The sequence below is a fragment of the Gymnoscopelus microlampas genome (assembly GCF_963454915.1).
Source record: "Gymnoscopelus microlampas genome assembly, chromosome: 20".
NCBI classification, from domain to species: domain Eukaryota; kingdom Metazoa; phylum Chordata; class Actinopteri; order Myctophiformes; family Myctophidae; genus Gymnoscopelus; species Gymnoscopelus microlampas.
Window position 1 is genome coordinate 22,830,312 of NC_139957.1, and position 18,567 is coordinate 22,848,878.

General features: G+C 43.5%; 1 protein-coding gene across 4 annotated transcripts in view; it reads left to right on the top strand.

Moving 5' to 3' along the window:
• LOC311036615 (single-stranded DNA-binding protein 3) overlaps positions 1-18,567 on the top strand; it is a 51,001-nt gene that overhangs the window by 14,848 nt on the left and 17,586 nt on the right. For all 4 annotated transcript variants that reach the window (XM_084045438.1, XM_084045435.1, XM_084045436.1 and 1 more), the window contains exon 5: positions 16,369-16,458. In XM_084045438.1, coding sequence (XP_083901564.1) covers positions 16,369-16,458 — 90 coding nt within the window. The remainder of the gene's footprint in view (positions 1-16,368; positions 16,459-18,567) is intronic.

The following is an 18,567-nucleotide window of genomic DNA, read 5'->3' on the forward strand; positions in this document are numbered from 1 at the left end:
TGTGTGTGTGTGTGTGTGTGTGTGTGTGTGTGTGTGTGTGTGTGTGTGTGTGTGTGTGTGTGTGTGTGTGTGTGTGTGTGTGTGTGTGTGTGTGTGTGTGTGTGTGTGTGTGTGTGTGTGTGTGTGTGTGTGTGTGAGTGCATAGTGTGTACATGTATATCAGTATGGTGTGTGTGTGTGTGTACATGTAGATCAGTTTGCCACATGGTGTGTGTGTGTGTGTGTGTGTGTGTGTGTGTGTGTGTGTGTGTGTGTGAGTGAGTCCATGGTGTGTACATGTATATCAGTGTGCTATATGGTGGTGTGTGTGTGTGTGTATACATGTAGATCAGATTGCCACATGGTGCTGTGTGTGTGTGTGTCCATGTAGATCAGTGTGCTACATGGTGCTGGCTGTCTGGTTCTAACAGTGATAAAACAGAGGAGATGGAACCAGTTTAATTTTGGCTCCATCCCCCTCAGGCTGCTCTCGGAGCGCAGGTCCTCTCTGCCACCCGCCTCCAATAGACGGAGCTGCTGAGAGGACGTGCACACTGCAAAATGCTGAGCGTTCATTTAAACTCTCGAGAGTGTAAAACTGGACCTGTACTGATGAACACTCAGGATTTTACTGTGGCTAGGGAGAGAGGAGAGAAGAGGAAAAAAAACGCATTTCACCTCACTTGGAAAGAACACCCCCGATCTTATTTTAGGATGATTGCGAGTCAACATGTTGAGGTGTGTTATCTCAGTCTTCTGTGCCTGGGGTTTACACAGAGCTAAAGGTTTATTTATGCACAGTCAAGGAGGCTATGCTTTCTTTCTACACAGTAAAACCCTCAGTGTTAAAGGGATATTTCACTTTAAAACACTTTTTCACGTCTACTCTGACTTTTATGTAAACCCCACCCCAGACAGTCTTTAAATGGCTTGATACAATATTTAGATATTTCATTTTCATTTGCCCCTATGTAAGCCCATTCAACTTAAAACGCCACGTTAACCAAGTTAGACTCATTGAAAGCAGACTTCCCTGGTTCTGGTGACTGATATTGTCCTAATGCACGAGGAGACCGTCATTTTTCTATTAGATATTATTTCATGCTTGAATTTCATGGATTTCATGCATGGACTTGATGCAACATTACAATACAGAAAATATTAACATAATGAAATAACTTTAAAAAAAAATGCTGGTCTCCTCATGCATTAGAAGGACAATATCAGTCACCAGAAGCAGGGACGTGTGTTTTCAATGAGTCTGAAATTGAATGGGGTTATGAGGGGGTGTGTCTGATCAAACATCATAATCTAAATATTGAATCAAGCAACTTAAAAAACTGTTGGGTGCACATAAAAGGTAGCCTGGGATCCAGCCTGATTCGCTACGTTCGGCGGACTTTTTTCTCTCTCTCGGCTTATCAGTCTGGAATGCACCCCATTGACTCGTTTTGCAGAACTACACTGGAACTACATATGTTACGTTAGGCAACGTCGTTGCTGATTGGATGTTGTTCAAACGAATGACGAATCACAACGATCACACTGTTTTTTTTGCCCCGCCCCGCACCACAGACCAATCAGAAGCCACGGCACGATTCGAAACGTTTGTCATGTCCCGCCTCCCTTGGAGATAGGAGGCATTCCAGACTGAGAAGCGAAGAGAGAAAAAAAAGTCCGCCGAACGTAGCGAAGCAGGCTGGATACCAGGCTACATAAAAGGCTGAGAAGATGTGAAATCTGGGAACCCATTTGGTAAAAAAATAAAGGGAATTTATTTTTTACCTCTGGGTTCACCACCTCTTTTTTGTGTAGAAACAGTAACTCTGTGTTTATTCCTAACAACAACAACAACATTACATGTTTAGGGCAGTGGTGCTGACAGATTCTGTAGTGAAAATGACCCCAGAAATACTTTTAAGTAGATGATTTTCTACACAAATCCCTTTTAATTTCCAAGTCAGAGAACGTACTAATGTAACCAAATGGACCAGTCAGTTACCCAGCGGTAACGCTGAGAGTGGACAAATCACAAATGTAACATTTTACATTTGTCCAGCCTTAGTTGAACAGTGAGGATTTTACGCTGTACGTGTAAGCTAAGGGCCAGCGGGCGCGCTAGGAAGTGCAGCACGTTAGCAGGAGTTCCCTCACTGTTGTTATTTCTGTGTAACTGGAGAGCTGCTCGGTGTCAAGGCTCAGGCTAATTATTATTGCTCATAAGTATCCAGTTGCTTTTAATGCTGTCAGTGCCCAAGAAGGCTGTTGTTACACAGACCCTGATGGACTTGATGGATACTCTGTAAAATCCTCTGCGTTATTTTAACTCAGAGTATACAAATGTAACCAAATGGACCTGTAAGGATCCATTTGGCTACATTTGTATCCATTTGTCTACATTTGTACACTCTCAGAGTTACAAATGGATAAATTAACACTGAAGAGTTTACTGTGTAGACAGCTGGATTGTTGCCAGCTCCTTCTCTTTTCTTCTCTTTTCACCTTATCTTCACTGCATCCTCTCCTCTCTTCTCTGAACTTGATACTATGCATCTTTACATTACCATCTGTGTTTAAAATCATTTGTTAAAAATCCTCCTGGCTTTCCTGGACTGCTTCTCATATTTCTTTCCCCCTCTTCTTTCCCTCTCTTTCCTTCCCCTTGTTCCTGTTCTGTCACTCCCTCCCTTGGCCACATATCTGCCGCTGTGGTTCTGTCACTTCTCTCACTCCTTCGTCCCCACGCTCTCTCGCTCTCTCTCTCTCTCTCTCTCTCTCTCTCTCTCTCTCCCTCTCCCTCTCCCTCTCCGCTGTGCATGTTGTGCAACTCAAGCCTCTCCGCGCTGTTTCTCACAGCTTGCGGTTTCTGCTTGACACCCCCACATCTGCATCTGTGGTGCTGGTGGTGCACACATCTCTCACTCTCTCTCCCTCTGTCTCCTGCGTTTTCTCTCTCTGTCTCCTGCATTCTCTCTGTCTGTCTCCTGCATTCTCTCTTTCTCTCCTATTTTCTCTCCCCCTCTCTCTCTCTCTGTCTGCCAACTGCATTTTCTCTCTCACTCATCTCCTGTGTTTTCTCTCTTGCTCTCTCCCTTGCATCTTTGCTCTCTCCTGTATTTTCTCTCTCCCTCTTGAGTTCTTTTACTCTGTCCCCTGCATTCTCTCTCTCTCTCTCTCTCTCCCTCTCCCCCCTCTCTCTTTTTCCCTCTCTGTCTCTCTCACTCTCTCTCTCCCCTGCGTTTTCTCGCTCCCTCTTGAGTTCTCCCTCTCTGCACATGCTCTTTAGCCTCCCTCCTTCAGCATATCTCTTACTCTCTCCTTCACCCGACATAGCAGTCCACCCCCTCCCTCTCCTCTCTCATCCACCTTATCTCTCACCCCCCTCTCCCTATCTCTTCGCTGACTAGCCCCCCCCCCCCCCTCGCCCCCACCACTCCCCCTCGTTGCTGCCACCACACATGCACCACCACCACCACCTCTATTCCCCAGAGAAGATTGATTGGCTAATCTAGCTGTTTACCCACAATGCCTAGTGTCGGTGAGGAGGAGAGAGCGGTGTGGATAACATGAAAACAAGAAGGAAGAGTCACGCTATTTAGAAAATAGAGTTCGAACACTCTGAACTAGAGAGAGAAAAGGCCTCCTCTCATCTGGATGTTACACAAATACAGGTGTAACATCAGTGCAATAAATGGTTTATATGTCTACGAGATTGTGATGGCTGAACATGAATAAACTGTCTCGGCAAAAAATGCCGTCTGTTTGACCATCCGTCCACTCGTTTCTTCTATTTTCTCAACTTACGTGACTACTGACTATTGCTTGTGTACGGTAAATACTTTTGTGAAAGCACCAACACAGACAACCCCACAATATAATTGAATATCGAGGCATTTGGACAGAAATATTGTGATATTTGATTGTGTCCATATCGCCCCGGCCCTAAATATTAAATACTGTGCATAGGAACAGCTACGTTTACAGGCATTGCTCAGCAATGCCAACAATATCAGCACCTGTTTGTCTGGCTTTCAGTATTCCACATCACAATCTGAATGTGACATCCTGAAGCCTGATATACACTTTGGTGCACCCTGGTGTCGCATGCCAGTAATAGCAGATTTACAAGCTCACAACACGTGCAGTGACACGGTGTGAGTTTGTATAGATGGACTATTTTTGGTACAAATCAAGCCGGGCAGACATGCAGGCTGAGTTGCATACCATGAGCTAATGAGAGTGCGTGTTTGAGTATGACTCATGACCTTTATGACGCGTCACTCTTCCAGTAGTGCCATGTCTCATCTTTCATCGTGACGTTCTTCACTGTGGAGACGATCTGATGATGACAAACAACTTGCGGTCGAGTTGACGTTGTGACGTTGACTTGTGGACGTTCTCTTCTGGCGCAGAGCGCTTCTCTTTCCTTTCCTTCTTGTTCTTGTCTTGTTGTTTTGGCTTGTCTGCCTTCTCTCCGGAGTGTTGGCTAAGTGGAAGTTGTGTCTACAGTGTGTATTGGTACTGTCTTCCTGTTTTTTCATTTGTGTGGTTCAGTAGTCCTACCTTGGCAGCAGCTTTATTGGTTTGTGTGTGTGTGTGTGTGTGTGTGTGTGTGTGTGTGTGTGTGTGTGTGTGTGTAGTATGCATACCGTGCCAGACTCAAGTACCAGCTGGGCTTTTAGGCTGTGTGTGTGTGTGTGTGTGTGTGTTCGTTCGTCTGTCAGACGTGATGTGGAGTGTAGCAGCCGTGTCCTGTTGCTCTGGAGCGAAACGCACTGTTTTGACTGGGCTGATAAATTAGCTACATCACCACCGTCAGCTTTTCTTTTCCTCTCTCTCTCTCCCTTGCTCTATCCTTCCTCCCTCCTCCTCTCTGCCCCCCCCATCCCTCTCTCCTCTCCTCTCTTCTCTATCGTTGTGGAGCTAAGGACAGCAGGTCAAGGAGACGGTGATGAGGTACATATCAGTGTGAACCAGAATGTAGATTAGTACCCCCTCTAACACACACACACACACACACACACACACACACACACACACACACACACACACACACACACACACACACACACACACACACACACACACACACACACACACACCCGTGAGGGACTGCAGCTGGACTTGCACATACCTACACAAATGCAGACACCACATAAATGCATAGCATATCCACACACACGCGCACGCAATTGAATGCAGAGACTCCACACACACATACACACTCTCTCTCACACTGCCACAAATGCACACTCAGAAATGCTCACACATACACAATTTTTCTCTCTCTCCTCTCACCTCTCTCCATCCAGTGTTTATGTCTCTGTCTTTATCCCTGTGAGAGGTACCAGGCAGGGGTCAATAATGTGTTGAGCACTATTGATCTGTCCGGTAGGTCCTATGGGTGGGGTGGTGGGAGGGTGGTGGTGATGCTTGGACGAGAGGTAAATGGATGGAGGGGGCGGGATGGGGTTGGGGCAATGTTGGGACGCAGATCAATCGTATTCTATATAGACCATTGGTTCTCAAAGTGGGGTCCGGGGACCCCCAGGGGTCCTGGGGGGGGGGGGGGGGAGGGAGGGCAGCAAAATGTGTTAATATGGCGTCACAATCATTTTAACCAATGTTTTTAACCACATTTTAACACATTGCCTGCCAAAGATGGACATGTCCGTCTTTTAAAATACACCTGTTTACCGCCGTCTTTTTTTTTTTTGAAAGACGTCCAGAACCCAAGATAACGTGATCCGAAGATTTACTGCTCTATTCACTTTACCCACTCGTTAAGTTATTACTTTAAAATCCTGTATATCAGCTTCTTTTTTTTTTTTTTACGTAGTATTTTTGGTGAAACATGCTATTTTCAACTGGCTGCAATTATGGAACGGATTTTTTCTCGATTCAACGAGACTCCTGTGTGTGTAATGAGGGGATCACCGTGAGGACGGTGATCACGGAAAATATTTTGTGACTACTTGAAAAGGCAAAAAAATCGTTAAAAACGCTGGCACTGGCTGTACCCTGTTTAAAAAAACCTCTGGCAGGGAATGTGTTAACCATATTTTATACTTTGGCTTTTCAAAAATAGCAGATCTACAAGCCCAAGCTCACCGAGTGCCGTGCTATGAGCTCGTAGATCTGCTATTTTTGAAAAATCAAGAATATTTGTAAAAGCGAACATTTGTAACTCAAATCTTTGCTTCGTGGGGTCCCTGGAACAAATTATTTTGAGTTTGGGGGGGGGGTCCGCGACCAAATACAAGGGGGTCCTTGACAGGAAAAAGTTTGAGAACCACTGATATAGACCATCCAGCAATACCGACCAATCAATTCGCTAGTCTCCTGTTTTCTGACGTGGCGTTTCCCCAGGTAGTCACAGCTGAGGTAGCCTCGATCTCCAGGCTTTTATTGTTTAGTTTTGCTAAAAAATAAAAGCCTGGACCAGCACGTCGGTGTACCCGATATAGGAAGTGTTTCATTTCCCCAACCAACCAGAGTGCAGTGGGCGTTGCTCGTAATGTTGTGTTGACGGGGCGGGGGCTGACGGACAGATCGGTGAACCAATGGGATCACACGCATTCTCTCGCCGGAGATGTTAAACCCGCCCCTCAAGGTACGAAAACAGGAGGGCTAGTGCAGCCTACAGCTGAGGTGAAGGTGTAGAAATCGGGCTGCACAACGCATGCACATACTAAGCCAACAATACACTCCTTTTAATTTTTAGAATGCCTTCAAAACCAGTGGTTCTCAATCTTTTTCAAGCCAATGACCCCCAAAATTAATGTCAAATAATATGAGAGAGTTTTTAAAATAGCAGATCTACAAGCTCACAACGCCTCACAAGACATTGTGAGCTTGTAGATCTGCTATTTTCACAATAGTTATCTGTGGAACAGATTCAAACACGGGATGCTTTCCCGGTTTCAATGGGTAAATTCAGCTTCTCTGTGCTCAACCAGACCAGAGAGAGAGAGAGAGAGAGAGCCCCCTCTGGCTCCGTGCCTCATCAAAGCAGCTTAAACAACACAACACAACAGGAAAGTGTTGCCTGCCCCTCCCACCCCGAAATAAAAACAAAACTACTTGCTGAGAGGCGAATTGTAGAGTCACTAATGTCATATAGAGCAGTGGTTCTCAAACTTTTTTGTGCCAAGGTCCCCCAAATTGATATGTATTTGGCCGCGGCACTCGTGCCGTGCTATGAGCTTGTAGATCTTCTATTTTTGAATAGCCAAAGTTTAAAATATGGATAAAGGGGACAAAACGATTGTGACGCTTTATTAACACATTTTGCTGGGGACCCCCTGGTACCCCCAAGGACCCCACTTTGAGAATCAATAGAGAGAGCAGAAACAGAAGATCGGCAGGTCTGGGGTTCCCTGTTTATTATGAGGGCAACTATTACACCACTGTATCTCATTGAACCGAACAAGGGATGTTAATGATAAACCATTTAACCGGTAACCATTAAGAAAACGGTAAGCGGTTAATACTAGCCGTTAAATTGTTAATTTATTTTATTTTATTACTATTTGTTTTGTTCAGACCGAACAGGAAGGCCAAAAGCATGTTACAAAAGTACAACCACTTTATGGATTGGTGGCAATGGGGCTGCCTTACCCAAGGAAACCTTTGCAAACCTTTTACATATGTATCATTATTCCTACTGGACAGAATGGTCGATTCTACGGTATATTTACCCACATTTGGCTATACTGTGTTCCATTTTGAACTATAAGAAAACCGAATGCCCTCTTCCTTAACGCTGAGGAAGACGATCTGGTCGAAGCGCGTCCGTTGCTTTTCTGGGTGACACAAATAAAACAATGAAAGGGCATTAATTGAGTGCTGGCTGTTTTACATTTTTTAACAATTTAACATCTGCAAATGCAGTCCTGACGGGTGTGTGATTCGGGAGGCATGTGTTAATCCGACAGACCTTTTCTCCAATATGTGGCGTGCGGTTAGGGTTAGGGTGCGGGTTTGGTTCGGGTTTAGTATTGGAAACGTCGGAGCGCTGCGCTGTCGGAGGAATGCGCTGTCGGACTAACGTACTGCACCCGAGTGATTCATAGACAGATCAGTCCATCCAAAAAAGTAGATTTTGTTCTTAATAGTTAATTAAGAACAATGGAGAATAAGAACAATGTCTCCCTACACCAATGCTTTGGCCCAGTGATACTGATACATGTGGTTCCGGTGTATGTTTATCGAGTATTTTACAATCAGACTTAGCCATTAGCCAATCAGAGTCAGGAAAGGGAACTGTCAGTTTTATAAAACCATGGTATAGCACTCTCTCGCGTGTCTTATTTTTGAAATATTATTCATTGTGGACAGTAGTGGACGTAACTTTAGTCTCAACGTGCGGTAGAGGTGGGTCAGATTTTTCCTAATGGTTTGAGTTGTCTTGCAGTTTAACAAATCCTGTGCTTGCCTGGGTAATCAAGGGTTGTATATTCCAAGTTGAGTATTGATTCTACGCCTGAGGCAAGTTAAGTGAGCAAAAATGTCCTTTGTGCACATCCACTGTTTGACCTAGAGGAAATACTTTAAAACATACTTTGTTATAAGAGATAGATAACAATCTCTCTCAACTAAGAACCGTTTTATTTTGATTACCATGACTTTAGTATTCTTTGGGAATTAGTGCACATACTGTAGTGTTATTTAACTCTGACATTGAGGTTGGTACATTTTTACACTCACAGTTCACACACTCACACTCCAGATTTTGTAGTGTTGCGGTTCCCAAACTTTTTTGGCCGTGCACCCCCTGTTACCTCTCGACCTAGCTGAAGCACCCCCCCCCCACGGAATAGAAATATATGAACCTATAGTTTTATATATGCAACATATATGTTGATCATATATGTGACATATCATTCAAAATTGTCCGCCTGCATATATGTCTCTACATATATGTACATATATATCCATATATGTGGACATATGTAAGCTATATATGAGACATATATATCCTATAAATTCACATAAATGCACATATATGAACCTGAATATGGCATATATGCAGCATATATTCTGCACATACTTACCATATATTGGGATATATGTTCATATATTTAAAATAACACCATAGCACCACCATTAGCCTTTTCATGTCACGCACCCCCTAGAGGGCGCTCGCGCACCACAGGGGGTGCACGCACCACAGTTTGGGAAACCCTGGATTAGACAATCACAAGTGATGGCTAACTCCATGTTGTAACTGACTCCTGTCCCTCTGGCTCATCTACAGTTGGGTTTTGGTAACGCTATCGAAGTTTGCTCAGCATTGACCTTACAAACCTCAGTGTCTTTAACTCTTCAGAGTGTACAAATGGAACCAAATAGAATTGTACACAAGGATTAAATTTCAAATGTAGCAAAAGTAGCAGATCGACAAGCTCAAAACACGTCAAGCTTGGAGATCTACTTTTTAGCGGTGCCAACCGCTCTACACTTGGCTTTGACACCGTGTCTGTGTGTCTGTGTGTCTGTGTGTCTGTGTGTCTGTGTGTCTGTCTGTGTGTCTGTGTGTCCGTATGAGCCCGGGATGAGCACGGCAAAGAAGCAACACATACAAACACACGCACACACACACACACACACACACACACACACACACACACACACACGGACTTGGAGATTGCCTATGTCATCTCTCCTCTCATTGGCCACACGTGCCACCGGTTATCAAAGAGGGGTCCAGGGACCCCCAGGAACGTCCGCCCGTATGAGCACGGGATGAGCACGGGATTTTAAACAGCTATAACTCCAGTTTGCAGCATGCCACCAAGTCCAAATTTGGTATGTGGACTTAGACCACCAATACGGGACCAGCATGAATTGCTCAAGCCCCGCCCCCTCTGTCTTCCCATTGGCTGGCCTTTAAACAGCCATAACTCAAGTTTGCAGCATGCTACGTAGTACACATTTTGTACATGGACTAAAACCACCAATAGGGACGAACTGTAATTACCTAAGCCCCGCCCCCTCTGTCTGCCCATTGGCTGGCCTTTAAACAGCCATCATTCCAGTTTGCAGCATGCTACCAAGTACAAATTTGGTAAGTGGACTCAGACCACCAATAGGGACGAACTGAAATGAGTTACGCCCCGCCCCAAAGGCACCGCTTCCTTCACACAGGGTGTGATTTTTTTTCACATTGTAGTATGATCAAGTAGGGTGTTTACGAAAAAACATACGTATTATGGAGATAGGAGAGGTTTCTGCCTGACAGCGACGATATGCCATGCTGAATGCAAAAGTTGGCTGAACATATTATGTATATAGAACAAACCCTATACTATATTTTCTCAAACTGAATGATGGGCTGCTGTCGCTAACCCACACATACTTGCACATTGCTACATTAAAAAAAACATCTTTTCAGAACGGCAGCCTCTTCGCAGGATTTCTTGGAAAGGGCAGTGGGCCATGCAGGCCCCTTCATATTGTTTTTTTTTACTCTCTTCACCGAGACGGCCGCAATAACGGCTCAGAGTGAGACCGTGGAGGTGAGGCACAGGAGCCACTCTTGTGGGATTTCAATCCTAGGCCACAACACGGGCACAGGCAGTTCCACAGACAAGAGTCTTAAAGCTGCATTGTGCAGTATTCTTTGATAGTCACAAGGTCTGGAAATAATGTACGCTGTGTGAAGGTTTCATTGAGACACAATGCTACCGACCAATAGACGCACTTGCAGGCTGTTGTTGTTGTTTCTAAGCCATGGTGTCCTATGGCGGCCCGTCTCAACACTACAGACATTGTGTGTGGGATTTTCATACCGAACTCTGTGAGATAGAGGCTAGCTGACGCCCTCCTCCAAGCACCGTGCTCACATCCCTCAGACTGCAGGTTGGCAAAATGGTTTGGCGAATGTAGGAAATATGTGAGCACCTACAGTATACTAAAATGAAAAACCGCTAAACATTTCCCACAGGCCAGTTGATTCTAGAAAAGTGCTGGGGTGCATACAGAACCTGGTATTGTCGCTGATGCCAAGTGCATGCTCTGCATACTTTTCAATCTGCATACTTTCAATCAGTGAACTGGTGAATGTGCAACGAGATATTTGACCGTACATAGCCTGGAACAATATTGTGACAGAGTGATTTATTGTGAACAGAGATCTGTCCCTGCCGTGTCGTTTTCTCTTGACTATCCTTTGCTTCGTTTTTTTCTCCTTTTCTCATAACCCCCCCCCCCCCCCCCCAGGTAGTGTTTTTTTTTCTGCTCTGAGTCTCACTCTTATGTACGGTATCTTCTAACTCACTCTCTCCATCTTCCTCTCTTGCCTTCTCACTCCTGCCTCTGTACTTGTTCTATCTCCTCTCTCTCTCTCTCTCTTTCACTCTCTCCTGCTCTGGCACTCTTTTTTTGTGTCCTTGCTTTCTCTCTGTCTCTCTCTCTATCTCTCTCTCTCTCTCTCTCTCTCTCTCTCTCTCTCTCTCTCTCTCTCTCTCTCTCTCCTTCTCTGTCTCTCCCTCTCTCTCTCTCTCTCTCTCTCTGTGCTCCTGGAGCGGGGGATGCCAGGGGGACAGAGTGCAGATAGGACCTGTCTCCATAGCAACAGCTTCTGCAAGCTGCTGACACCCTACTGGGGGGAGCGGGAGGAGGGAGGGAGGGGGAGTGGAAGGAGGTGCATGGAGAAAAGAAGGAAACAGTGTGGTGGGGTGGGGGCACTGGGGGGGGGGGGGGTCACAAAGAGGAGAAAAAAGAAGGGAGAGAGAGAGAGGGAGGGAGGGAGAGAAAAGGAGAACTGAGTGAGAGAGAAAGGATAACAGGGGTTAAGGAGGGAGAGATGGTAGAGAGAGAGAGAGAGAGAGAGAGAGAGAGAGAGGCAGTCGACCCTGCTTCTTCCCCAGGGACTAGTGGTCTGCTCATGTTCACTAGCAAAATTAGCATAAAGATGGGGGGAGGTGTGTGTGTGTGTGTGTGTGTGTGTGTGTGTACGGACACACGTACATGTGTGCATGTGCAATTGTGAGTTTTTCTGTGTGTGTGACATGGTTTCTCAGAAGGGGGAGGGGTAGTGAGCTTATGTCGGAAGGAGAGTTGTGTATTTGTGAAAAGGTATCATCATGTATTTCTTATATATATTTGGTGGAAACCTATGTTGGATTTGAGTGCATATGTTACGTGTTCCTACTTGTGTGTGTGTGTGTGTGTACACAGTTTTGGGTCTTAAACCTCCTTCCTGTTTTCTAGTCCTCTACCCTGTGGTTCTCCTCTCTCTCTCCCCCTCTCTCTCTCTCTCTCTCTCACTGTACTGGAGGGCTCCAGTTTATTAGCCGGTGATGCAACTCTTGTGTGTCTGCTTATATAAGCACTCTGAACATGTGCCTGTGTGTGTGTGTGTGTGTGTGTGTGTGTGTGTGTGTGTGTGTGTGTGTGTGTGTGTGTGTGTGTGTGTGTGTGTGTGTGTGTGTGTGTGTGTGTGTGTGTGTGTGTGTGTGTGTGTGTGTGTGTGTGTGTGTGTGTGTGTGTGTGTGTGTGTGTGTGTTTGTGTGTTGACAAGAATACAGTTATATCATTTCTAACTTCCGGTCTGAAGCCTTTACCCCACCTCCCGTAGCCCAGATTCCTGTTTTATACTGTCCTGAAACTTACATGTCCAGTAGTTGATTGGTATTAGAAGTGATGTAAACATCAGAGACGGTAGACTTAGCTGTTGCATGTAATTGCATTATTGGCTATAGGGCAAAGAGCGAAAGACCATTCGTTTTTCCCATAGGGATATACGAAAAATATTTATATAGATTATTTTAAGCCTGGAACCAAGCCATCCTCCTGGTGAACATGAATCTAAATATTTAATTATATTATATACTATATTTAATAAGTACCCCTTTTTTGGGGTTTACTAATCTTGTTTTGATACAGGATCAAATGTTTTATGGTCATGATTCCAGGAGCCTGGATGGCTTTGTTCCAGGCTTAAAATAATTTATATATATCTATTCGGAAATATCTATGGGAAAAATTAATGGGCTTTCTAACTGTGCAACCACAAAATGGCCACCACAGCTATGCCCAATAGTTGAGTAGATGTTAAGAAGAAAGTATATTAAATCACTTTGTTCTGAAGGTGACCCTCCGTTCTTCATCACCTGAAGTAAAGTATATAATACTGACTCAAAACTTGCTTACGTCACTGAACTTTGGGTGTGAATGAGTTGCACTTCCTCAGAACTTGTTCCAACCATTCTTTTACTTCTGGCTTACATAGCATGATGACAGGAAACCTACATTTTTATGTTTTTTTATGTTATGCTTCTGGCTCCATCGTAGTGCTGTAAGGATCTGTGAGAATGCACCCACCCCCATCCCCAAAGCCAAGTGTCATAGAACTAAGGCTAGTTGGGGTGTCAATACAATACACTAATTTCACCATGCGATGCACGATATTGGGCTCACAATATCCATAGGATACAATATTCTTATTTTTCTTTCCCCAATTTACAAAGTTACAAAGTGCTTTACTTACAAAAAGAAATACAATTATACAAGCTTACGGTTACGGGTCAAGTGAAGTAAGTTCTCACTAACTGTAAACCACATTGTTTCAGAGGACAAATAGACACTAATAACAAATATAATATAATTACAGTATAAATATAAATAACCTCATAGTCATATTGTTGTCATCTGGACTTTACCAACCAAGTGTAGCCTAGTTATTAAGTTCGGGCAAAATATCTATAATACCAGAGAGGGTCACCTGTAAAAAATATTTGGCTTTGATGCTATCTTAGATTAGATGTAGGCCTATTTGACAGTGCAGAAACATAATTGCCTTGATTCATGTAACAATAACGAGCGTCAACAGGTGTCTGCTGGACACAGACGCACACCTCCCCTCTGCAGTCCTCTAAACTGAGTGACTGGAGTCTGTTTAATTTCTCATCAAAAGCCCTTGAATATGATGGGATACATTCTCAAACTCTCTCAAATACCCACCAGATATAATCACAATGGGAGATCTTGCCATTATTCATTTGATTATTCAGCTGTTATCCGTTGTTTGTGTGTGCTTTTTTTGCTCTTTTCTTTTCACTGAGCCCATTCTGATTCTATCACTCACAAGAACGTAACTTATTTGTGACTGATTGGATAACATTTGCATAAAGTCCCACATGAATATTTGCTATGACAATGTACAACAGAGTGTGAAAGAATGGGCTTGCAATGCTGTAAAATCATGGGCTTTTAATACGTCCTCTTAAATGGTCAAACTTACACTTTTTGTGAGAGAACGTAGGTCCCACGCACTTGAAACTGTAGCAGGAAAAAGCAGATATATTTAAACAAGACTTTATTGTTTAGTGGCTAGCCTAATGCACATGCTAGCTATGAAGCTAAATAGCTTCCTCGCGTTCGCATCCAACACAGTTTCATACCATAACAAAAATTTTGGATGAACATCAATATTAATCACTTGCTTGGTTAACTGCTTTGTGGAACATCATTTTTTTTTATTAAATACCATTTACCTGGAATTTGGCGGGAAAATGTGTATTTTTCTCACGGAGAGTGTTACGTGTCTGTCTTAGTACGCAAGACAGACATGTTCTGTTGTTCCATAAAATTGTATCCATAATATTTCCACATCATATTTAACTTGTTTTGTGGAGGATACAATGGGCAAGCTGAACTTCTCTCGACTGGATATACATTACAACCTGACAAATCGCATTGTATTAATACTGACAATATTGTGATGAATTTGAATTCTCCTCAGTAAAATTATTTACTGAGTGTTTTTATCACGATAAACAATATAATATCGTATTTCATCCCATCCCTACCTACCATTATGACAAGTTGAAGGATTATGCACATTACTTTTCAGGCTGCTGGGTTAGGGCAGTGGTTCTCAACCTGTGGGCCGGGACCCCCAGGGGGTTCCCCACATGATTTTGGGGGGACAGTGAAGTGACAATTTTATTACTTTTAGGACCCTTTTAATACCTTGAAAAAAAAACATTACTGCATCAAAATAATCAACAAACTATACTATAAAAACTGGTAAAACATTGGCCAAATTGTTAAATAATAAGAAAGAGGCACATTCTTTTTAAAATAGCCGATCTACAAGCTCGCAACGCCTCACAATTTTCACAATATTTATCTGTGGAACCGAGTCAAACTAAATGTAATGCCTCAACTCCTACATTCCAAGTGCTTGTCGGGGTGGAGGTCCCCCCGGTTCAAATATTATTATTTTGGGTGGTCACGGCCTGAAAGGGTTGAGAACCACTGGGTTAGGGTAGAAGATCTGCATCTCCATTAGCCATGAAAGGGAGCCTTACCTTGCCAACTCGTACACTATTTTAACTCAACACTCAAGAAAGCCCATGGGTAATTATCCTGAATCTTGTCCCAGTCATCCTATCAATTATCTTGTCTGACATTACGTGTTAGAGAGCAGCAGTTCCCAACTTTGGTACTTTGGACCACTGGTACTGTTGTTTTTTCTATCCTGCCAAGTTCTAACTAGTCCCGGATTAGATGGCTAGAATTACAAGGACACCAGGTGAATGCAATGGACACCCTGGTAGAATGGAAACACAGCAGCACTGTGTATCCGGAGTGCCAGGATTGGTACAGTTTTAACTCTGGGACCCCGCTCTCTGAGAGTGTACAAACCAAATGGACCCTTGATTCCATTTGCACACTCTCAAAGAGTGTGGTCCCAAAGATGTACCGATCCTGGCACTCTGGATACACACCGCTGTGTGAATCCTACAGGTCTGAGTTACAGACCTGCAAGGTTCCAGTAGATTACTAACTGTCAATGATTTAGCTGGGGACCCCTGGGGGTCCCCGGACTCTGCGTTGAAATCCAGTATGTTAGAGGCTGGGGACTTGAACCTCCTCTGTATCTAACTCTAGAAGAGAAAGGGGTGAGAAATGTCCACCAACAGAGAAGAAACTGTTCTGATTAACAGGAATAGAAATTCAAAGCTGATATTCATTTTCTTTTTAACTAAAAGAGAAACTCTTGGCACTCCTCCTCCTCCTTGTGATCTTCAAAGAAATACATGAGGTTGCGTCACTGCAGTCTGAGATGTCTGTATGCCTTCATCTTGTCCCCGTCTCCTCTGTAGTAGTAGCCCATTTAACAAACCAATTAACCACCAGTTCTTCAACTTTGGATGTGTTTGGGAGGGGGTTTCTTCTGTGAATGCTGGTGCAGACACTGCCCCCTATAGTAACTTGACAGCTAGTGCACCCCTCTGTAAAATGTAAGTGTCTGACTTTGAACCAGCACTGTATATGTATATACATGTGTGTGTGTGTGTGTGTGTGTGTGTGTGTGTGTGTGTGTGTGTGTGTTCTCCACATTGAACTAATGCATTTCTGAATGTTTTTTTGCAGAGTGCGGCAGCAGCACCCAGCCCAGTGATGGGAAACATGCCCCCTAATGACGGCATGCCAGGCGGTCCCATGCCTCCAGGTTTCTTCCAGGTAAGAACCTGCTTTCACCCCTACACCCATCGTACATCAGCAACCAGTCTAATCCCTTTTTAAAGATGCACTGGAGATTTTACTTACATTTTGATGATTCGTGTTAAGAAGGCTCGGGGGGTACCTCCTGGAGGAGCGGTGTTTCAACAAGGGATGTGCTATGCTGCAGTTATGATGTGGGACAAGATGCTGTAGGCAACATTGTATTACAAAATTGTTAGATTGTCATAACATTGTCTGCTAACAACATGGTCTACATGTTGTATATAGTCTGCATTTCTATAGCGCCTTTATCTAAAGCGATTTGCGGTGTGCATTACATTCAAACACTGACGACAGTGGAGGCAACATGCAAGGTACCAAGTTACCTGCTCAATGGGGGCAGTTACGGTTCAGTGTGTTGCTCAAGGACACTTGGACATGAAGCCAGGAGGAGTCGGGGATCCAACTGGGAACCTTCCAGTTCTTACATGGCCACTCTACATCCTGAGCCCCTCGTGTTTTTTCCCTTGCCTCTGTGTTTTCGCCAAACGGGACTCCTTCTTTCTTTGGTGTTTCGCCCGGGTGGGTGTGGTTATATGCCTAAACCTAACCTTAACCCTAACCTCACACACACGATGCCTAACCTCAACCTCCAAACCACTCCCATCGGGGTGAAACACCGGGAAAAGGGAGAGTCCGTCTGAAATTGCTCCCAGTATCCTCAGCCAATCAGGGGAGCTCTATGTGAGGGAGAGTGGAGTGCCTAGTACAGCCTGTCATTCTTGCAAGCGTGCACAATTGACATGATTGACATTGTTGTCACTGCAGTGTAATTGTGTTATATGTAACAGTGTTACTCTGTTGTTTTCCCACGCACTGCAAAAGAGCTTCCGATGTTTGTCACTCAAACAGCTCTAATTCGGAGTTGTTGATGACAGAAATCTATTCAGAATTACCTGCGGGATCTTACTGAAGACGAGCCCAACTCTCTCGCAAAGGACTGTATTCTCTGTGGATGCATTGATGACAGTGATTGATACATTAGGTTTACGGTTACAATGTTATATACATATAACATTTATATTTAGTTGGGCACATATATTACATCTAGGGCTGCAACTATAGAGTGATTATTCTATTGATTACTTTTTCTATTAATTAAATAATAGAGAATAGAGAAGCGTTTTATTTATTTTACTATTTTAAATAATTGTTTATGTCAACGAATCGAATCACACGACGGTGTAGTGCAAAAATATTTTAAATCGCCAATCTACAAGTTCACAACGTGTGGCATGGCGTGAGCTTATAGATCGGCTATTTTTTTACTATTTTACGTTTTTATATATTTGTTTTGCTTTTTGCCTATAATGACACTTCTAAAATAGGGATTTATTATCAATCAGTAATTTATACAATTATTGATTCATTAGTATAATTGTTTAAATTGATCAGTTCGATTAATTGTTGCACCCCTAATTATATCTTGCCACAAGGCCGGCTCGACACAGGCCCGAGGAGCAGGAGGGAAATTGCTGCCCAACCCATTTGCCAGGACGAGCCAGTCTTTGGTCTAGGCCGAGAATCAAACCTCTAAATTAAACTACCAAAATAAAACAAAACGCAAAAGAACAGAGAGTTGTACAGACGGAGTTTGATCAATCAAGAAATAAAATGTGACTGAACGTCTCTGAAGAAAGTGTCTTCCTAGAGAGCTGAGGGATTGTAAACACTGGAAGATAATATAGACACCCAGCTTGCTTAATTCTTCTGAGCGGGCAACAAGCTGTTATTTTCCTATGATAGTTATATTATTACATAAAATGATACATCTAGTTTATAAATCTAGTTTAGGGCTTCAACAGTTAATTGAGCTAATTGATTTCAAATATCAATAATTTAATAAAATAATCAATTAATAATCAATCCCTATTTTGGGCATGTCATTATTGGAGAAAAGCTTCAAAAGAATTCAAAAACTTAAAAAATAGTTAAAATAGCTGATCTACAGTTGTATCCCGATGCGTTGTGAGCTTGTAGATATGCTATTTTAACTATTTTTGCACGACACCGCTGTGCGACAAAGTATAAAATAATGCTTAAGTGGTTAGGCAGTGGTTGATATAT